Here is a 7,500-nt window from a genome sequence, read left to right as displayed (position 1 = left end):
GAAGGAAAATGAGAAATGATGCAGCCTATTGATACTCAGAATGATGTCTCGCGGTTTCGGTGTAGAAGAGATGCGCTCAGTGAGAAATGGAGACTCAAAAGAATCCTGATAGGTGACAGATCGGAAAATATTGGGACGCTTGAACCACATCTGTGACGATTGTACAACGCTGCGACCATGACTGGGGTTGTGGTGAATTATTGCAAACTATTCAAAGGGTTACAATACAACAATTGTCTACAATAGGCTATTCTTTCACTAGACCTCAGAGTCTGTTTTATATTATTCTGCTTTAATATGAATTGATAAGAGTGTGTCGTGTGTGAGTGAAAACATCTGGACCGTGTATAAAAGAAGTTCGCTGAATAAACAATACAAAAAATAGGGAAAACCATGAAACCATAAAATAACAAAAGGTTGTTTACTGCAAGTGGTTCGGATTTCTGTACTAAAATGAGACCATGCTGCCTTCTTTCTTTTGACTTGAGAACACTGACCCCCTGTGGCTGAATAAAGATCTTGCGTCTGCCAAGGACAAAAAAAGAAAAACACCATAAAGGCAAATAAAGACAAATACTAATTTTTACTAAGCTATGCCAACGATCATAACAAAATATTTATTAAAATTGTTTCCCAAAGGTTATCTTGCGATCATTGTAGCCTAGTTTCAAGCAACTCATTTTGTCTTTTGCTCTCAAAGGTTTGAAAATGTCTTGCTACATCTGGTATGGTCATTGTCAATTGTCAACTGGACAGATGAATACAGGTGCATAGTATAAAATGTAGATATTCCAACGGTTGATCCCACTCTGTTTACACTCAGACAATTTTAAAGGAATGTAGTAAAGTAAGGGCTATGTGAAGACAATGTCACAATTAAGACATTGCATTTAGATCATACTTTACTTCCTTTACATGATGCATTTAAACAAGAGAGTAATTAGCGCATAACAAAAATGAAAAAATAAAGGAGAACATGATTGTATTGGCTCGTGCAAAAGCAGCTGTGTCTATTCAAACTTTCATGTAGGACAGATGAGACATGAGGAGACCGAAAGACATTGACACAATCCTTCAAATGTGCGTGACGTCGATTGCATTATTGGATGAATACCTGATTATGTTATAATGTGTAAATGATCCTTAAAGGCCCTTTAAGGATCAGAGAAAAGCCACGAAACAACACGCATTTCATCTCAAACCCAGACATATAGGCCTATACAGTGAACGTGACTTCATCCAGCAGCAGCAGCAGCAGCAGCAGCAGCAGCAGCAGCAGCAGCAGCAGCAGCAGCTATAGTTTGGAGACTCCGCAAATTAAGTTTACCCAGGAGCAGATCCTCACACAAAAAGCTGCTCATCCGTCCCAGAGTTGCTGCGTCTGAGCTTCAGCCCAGACAGGATCTTCTGGGCGGGTACAGACAGGGGCAGCTCTCCAGAAAGCCTCTTGGGCGACTGACAGACAGCAGCCTTCCCTGCCGCGCGCCAAGCCCCCTCCATGCCGCAGGGCACGTTCGCCGCGGTGGGATCGGCTCTGTCGCCAGACCCCCTGTCCCGTCCGGAGGGCGGGGTGGTGGCGGCGGTGGAAACGGACGCCGCCGGCCCCGCGCCTGCGGTCCACACGGGGTCCAAGGCCAGCATGTGCTGTACGACCGAACGGGGACTCGCCGGGTCCGCCCCCTGGCCGGGGTCAACCCCAAAGTCCTGGGTGCCGGGGGTCCCTTCTTCCGGGTTTCTTGGTTCCGGAGACCCCCCCCCGCTGCAAGCCTCGGTGTCGGGGCCCCCGGCGCTCGGGTGTCCGCTCCAAGGCTTGGGCCGTCGGGTTCCGGGGGTGGGGTGGCGCTGGTACTTGACCGGCTGCCTGGTGAAGCTGTATAGAGCCTCGGTGTCTGCTCCCCCTGCTGCCTCTGGATCCGGGGCCCCCCCGGCCTCAGACTCCAGGGCCGCCGCATCCCCGGAGTCCAGGGCCCCCGCGCCTTCAGAGTGCGGGGCCCCTGTGGCCTCTGAGTCCGGGGCCCCCGCGCCCTCAGGGTTTCGGGCCCTCGTGGCTCCGCTCACAGCCACGCCTGAAAACGAGGAGAAACACAAAAAAACGGATTTTATATCCTTGACAGAATGAGAACGATAGTCTGTATTCATAAAAGGCGTGATGAAAGTGTGGTGGTTATGATTATATCATTTAAACACAAATAAAGCAAGATCCATACACAGTCATACACAGTATATATGAGCTGACTTGTGTTGTTAAGGTTTAGGGTGTTGCAGTGCAGAGAGTCAGAACACAGCAATGAAATAATGATTTGGGACTGGTTGGATTCATTTGGATTTTACAACCTTGAATTGGCCATGATGTACTAACAAGACAACAGTGTTGACATCCAGGTAAAGAGTTTATCAGAGCTCAACAATTCTGAGTTTATCGATGTGGAAAAAGAAAGCAGAAAAGCTCAACAAGCTACAACAATTTGCTCTTTTATGAAAAACAATACAAAAAGCTGCCTAGAAAAGGTAAATAAAAGCCAGAATAGCAAAACACACACACACACACACACGCACGCACGCACGCACGCACGCACGCACGCACGCACACACACACACACACACACACACACACACACACACACACACACACACACACACACGCGCGCGCGCGCGCGCGCACACACACACACACACACACACACACACACACACACACACACACACACACACACACACACACGATAAAACCTGAAAAAGCTGAAAAAAGATAAATTGACAAAACCTGTAATCCCATGTACCTAATCCAGCCACACCCAAAATTAACGGTTGTTATGGCTTGCCTACCTGCTCCCTCATTGGCCTCAGGGCTGAGCTGGTCCACGGCTTCATTGGACGAGGACTTGTCAGATATATAACCCTCACTTGACTCTCTCTTGATTGTTCGACTCTGTTGGAATGACACAATCCTAATGTTGGGGATGTTTGTTGAAATATATGACTCTATATTGTTCAAGGAGCAGTTAGGCAAATACAACAAAAATCTACAAATGTAGTTCTGAAAGGGTCCCAAGATACGTTTTGGTCGATTCAAGGAGAAAAAGTCAATTTTTCTTCTTCTACTGATATATCTGGTGTTTTTGTTGCCGATGTGGTTGGAGAAAGCCAAGCGCTAATGTGTGCAGGAGAGGTCAGAGTCAGCGCGGGTAGACAGGCAGACACAGTGTGCTAATAGAGTTAATCCTGAAGGCACAAGTGTTAATTAAGGAGACAGGTAACCTTCCTGAACATGCCAACCGAATTAAGACAACAGATAAACAGCTTTAGTGGTAAAAGCAGCTTCACTCAGGTTCATGCATAGACGCTAACACAAACACACACAACCACACACACACACACACACACACAAACATACACAGACATGCACGCATTACGCAAACACTTTCCGTCCACATACCTAAAGGTAGAGACTGTTATTGTAGTTGAAAAACTGTTAAAATAGTTACAATAATTACTGTTATTACTGTGGAAATTAAAAGCCTGTGATATGAACATTGGAATTGAGATGTGTTGTTGAACACCCCCTAATAACAAATAACTCATGTTAACACCGTCGTTCACCTCTAAGGACTGGGGCCGGTCTCTGCAGGGACCCCCTTGGTCCGGGGCAGTGCTGGGGGTCTCAGGGTCCACCAGGGGGCAGGGTTGTCGGGTGGGTGTCTCCGGCAGGGGCGTGGTGGGGACCGGCGGGGGCGGCGTGCTGGCCCTGGGCTGGGGCCCGAACACCCGGTCGTACCGAGCGATCAGCACCTCCACCAGCAGGCCCTGATAGGTGGACTCCACCAGCGCCACCATGGACATGTCAAAGGTCACCAGGGGGCGCAAGAGAGTCGGCCCGAACACGATGCCCAGGTTCCCCGCTGACATCATGTTTTGCTCGACGTTTATCGAAACTCTGTGGAGGCAGAGGGGCGAAGAGTTAGGCTGAGCGATTTGGACGGATTGGCTGACGTAAGAACCATCAATCGTCAATTCCCTTCTCAATCAATGTGCTCTGTCGAGGAACAGAAAATCCCCTTTTGAACGCAAGCGATTTGCTGCAGTGATAACAGTTCCCGAAGCAGCTTTAAGCGACCCCTACGATTTGTGATAGAAACCATTTTGGTTCACCTGTTTAGGTGGCACATCATGTGCTGCAGCGTGCTGTAGGAATACGGAGGGAGTTTCTCTAGAATCGTGCACAGGTTGACCACGATGTCTTCCGGGACTTCCGTCGCGTCTACAGAGGCCTCCTTGTACGCCCGTTGAATGGCCTTGCCCACGTTGATGAAGTCACTGTAGAGGTCAAAGGTCAACAGCGGCTCTGGGAGCTGGAACAAAGAGAGGAGGGATGAGTGATCATGGTCGGCCACTGAATAAACGCTTTCTTTTGTTGTCGATATTTCTATGGAAATCGTGGGATTTTACCCCAGCAGGGCGTACCGCTTTGAAGAAGTGCTTGAGGAGGCAGGTAATGTCGTGCGGCGAGATGTCCGACAGTTCCACCTGTTCACCCTGGGCCTCGAAGGCCTGACACAGCCTCTGGATGCGCGGCTTCGACCCACACACTCGATAAATCCCCTGGGATAAGGTCGGAGAGGAGAGGAGAGAAGCTCAGTCGGAGCGTCGATGCTGTCGCTATCAGCTGGGGTTTCACACTCAATCGAGTTTCTAATGTCTTGCATGTTACGCGTCAAGTCAAGATGGATGCAGTAGATCAATGAACGATCTACTAATCAGTCCCGCCTGTGTGCTAACCACATAGGCGATACGCCTTGTTGCTACATATCATTCCCTCCCTTCCTCAACCCACTTTTCTTCCTCTCTTTACTGTCCCATCCATAAGGCCAATGCAAATATATTATAATATAATTATATGTAAATAATACAATAAAAAAAAAATAGTTCACTCTATTATACATTTGCTGTTACCTTAACTGATTTGCCATCACAGTAAGGAAACCAAAACTGAAACATAATATTAAATCCCAAACATCCTACATGACAACACTGATTAGAGCCTTTAGCTCCTCTTCTTAATCATTGTGTCTAGATTGCAGATTAAGGCCGGTTTTACACCATCGTTCAGATAAGCTCTTCAGCTGCGTTCCTGTGGTTGGTAGTAGGTACCTCTCCGACACGGGACAGGGACAGTGAGTCTTACCACGACCGCCAGACTGTTGATCTCGATCTCCGCCGTGCAGCGCTGCACCACGAACGGCACGGCGTTGGGCCGGTCCCGGCACAGCTGGGCGAGGCCAACCCCGAACACCACCCCCTTCCCGTTCTCGCACACCAGGGAACACACCTCCAGACACTTCCGGTGGAGCGCCAACCCACACTGAGGCACCGGGAGACAGGCACAAGCCAGACATGAAGTTTTTATCGACTACATTGTGTGCTGTGCCAGACTCCCTGGTTTCTTCAAGGTGGTCGGGAGAGAGAAAAGTTGAGAAATCATAAACAAAACTTAATTGAGTTCCAGATCTATTCCTTAAAGGCTGCTGCTACAAGCAGACTTGATATTCAACGATCAACTAACACACAAAGGGTACAACCTTTGAGACCACACCTTTCATTTTCTGATCAGAGCTGATCAGGACAAACATGTTGCTATCGCTAAGTGTATTTCTCAACAATAATGGATGCCTTGCATCGTTGCTATACTCTCGTACCTCCTCACACTCAACGCCGTTCACCACGATGTAATTATCGCACTGCTTGCACTTCACCATCTTGCTCTTCATCTTCCTCAGTTTGTGAGTCAGTGCCGCCCTGGAAGGGATGCGTACTTTGGCAAGAGATTCTGAAGGGGATTCCAGAAGGTCTGAAGGCAGGAGGAGAAGACACCGGTTACAAACGTAAAGTTCATATTTGTGAACGAATGAGACGCCTATGTCACAGACTTGCGACTGACCAGATTCCGTCGCCATGTCCCTGTCGTCAGGGTCTTCTGATGACATCGCCCCGCAGGACTGGACTTTGGGCAACCGCCTTGAAAACGAAGCTTCGGAGACGCAGGGAGGCACAACAAAAAGAAGATCATAGTAACTGTCAGCAACGAGGGGTCATTCTTACGCTAGACTAACCCTAACATTGGACAGGATGTCATCAGAAAGATTTCATCTTAACTGGCCTACCAGGGCTGGACAGAGACTCCATGCTTCCCTCCATGCTCTCGCCATCGCTGGAGACAACTCTCCCTGGTGGTGGTGGGGGAGCAAAGCAAAGGTCTCAGGATACAGCTCACACACTTGTAGTAACTCTCTGTAGAGCTTATTCAAACCAGCAGGCATATTGATTCATTGGGTGGGGAAACCTTCTGGTATCTTTGGGGAAACGGTTCATGGTGTGCAAAGATCCTAGCAGGTAACACTCTCCCAACTAACCAAAACGGCAGCCGATAACCGCAATAACAGTGTGATCAGCGCTCCCGTGCTTACTTCCGTCACTGGGGCGTCTCATGGGGACGTCGTCCGGTAGGTACAGGTCCTGCAGAGCACTGAGTGGGTTACTTGTTTTCCGTTTGGTCTTCTCCAGCCTTCCACGAAAACAAGACAACAAAACAACAAAAAAGAAAGAAATTCATCACATGTTGGACATTCAGTTTGGACAACCATCTCAACCTCCAATGGGCCTCATTCAGCAAGCGGCCATCTCGGTTCTACATGCGAGCTTCCCTCCCACCCAGCGACCAAAGATGGATCCCAGATGAACTCGGATGAACCCAAGATGTTGATCTTAATGTTGTGATGTCCTGTTGTCGTGGTGTCCAAATGTTGTGGCGTTGTTGTTGTTGTTGTTGTTGTTGTTGTTGTTGTGGTGTCCCAATGTTATGATGTTGTCGTGGTGTCCTAATGTTGTGTTTTACTGTTGTAAAATCGTGTGCAATTGTTTTTATACCTTAGTGTGTTAGGTTTGTTGTTGTCTTGTCTGGTTTGTTGTTGAGACTGATTCAACTCGAACCTTACCCCTTGCCCTGGGGCACGTACTCCTGAAAGGTGAAGCTGAGCGGAGGCTGGTCGCGCCGCCGCCGGCTAAGGATGTGCAGGAGGTAGGGCTCCCCGGGCTCCAGGGGCCGGCAGGTGAGCTCCAGGTTGTGGTAGCCCAGCGGGACGGGCTCCGTCTGCTTCCGCTGGTAGTAGAACATGTTGACCGTCGCCTGGTGACGCAAGGGGGCGGGGTCGGGTGTAAAGGGGGGGGGGGGGGGGGTCGGGGTGTAAAGGGGGGGGGGGGGGAGAACGTGTGTGAGTGGGGGAGGAGGAGGAGGGGCAGGCCAGTTCGGTAGCTTTATAGGGTGTATAGGACCACCGGACAAAAGGTGCACAGCTTCGATCCCGGATGCCAGCAACCTTGGCCGTTTTTGGAGCGAGATGCTGTCTCTGATGTCTGAAGATCAGACCCCTCCCTGCTTCTGGATAACGTGTATTTTAATGTATGTCGAAAGTATGTTGATTGTATGTTGCATATGGTGTATTAAAA

At 49.0% G+C, this 7,500-nt stretch overlaps 2 protein-coding genes across 2 annotated transcripts in view; both read right to left on the bottom strand.

Annotated features, from left to right (window-relative positions):
- Positions 1-447, bottom strand: part of lmx1al (LIM homeobox transcription factor 1, alpha-like) — a 19,689-nt gene extending 19,242 nt beyond the window's left edge. The window contains exon 1 of the mRNA XM_060036809.1: positions 1-447. This exon is cut by the window's left edge and continues 401 nt beyond it. The gene's annotated coding sequence lies outside the window, so the exon portion shown is untranslated.
- A 147-nt stretch (positions 448-594) lies between these two features.
- Positions 595-7,500, bottom strand: part of gmip (GEM interacting protein) — a 7,524-nt gene continuing 618 nt past the window's right edge. Inside the window, exons 2-12 of the mRNA XM_060075089.1 lie at positions 6,990-7,413; positions 6,462-6,559; positions 6,159-6,221; positions 5,936-6,025; positions 5,694-5,845; positions 5,183-5,359; positions 4,462-4,599; positions 4,150-4,349; positions 3,601-3,934; positions 2,827-2,929; positions 595-2,066 (exon numbers count right to left, since the gene is read on the bottom strand). Coding sequence (XP_059931072.1) covers positions 1,342-2,066; positions 2,827-2,929; positions 3,601-3,934; positions 4,150-4,349; positions 4,462-4,599; positions 5,183-5,359; positions 5,694-5,845; positions 5,936-6,025; positions 6,159-6,221; positions 6,462-6,559; positions 6,990-7,413 — 2,504 coding nt within the window. The 3' untranslated portion in view covers positions 595-1,341. The remainder of the gene's footprint in view (positions 2,067-2,826; positions 2,930-3,600; positions 3,935-4,149; positions 4,350-4,461; positions 4,600-5,182; positions 5,360-5,693; positions 5,846-5,935; positions 6,026-6,158; positions 6,222-6,461; positions 6,560-6,989; positions 7,414-7,500) is intronic.

This window comes from Gadus macrocephalus, chromosome 2 (genome assembly GCF_031168955.1).
Source record: "Gadus macrocephalus chromosome 2, ASM3116895v1".
NCBI lineage: Eukaryota > Metazoa > Chordata > Actinopteri > Gadiformes > Gadidae > Gadus > Gadus macrocephalus.
Note: the sequence above shows the minus strand (reverse complement) of the source record. Positions and strands in the feature narration are given on the sequence as shown.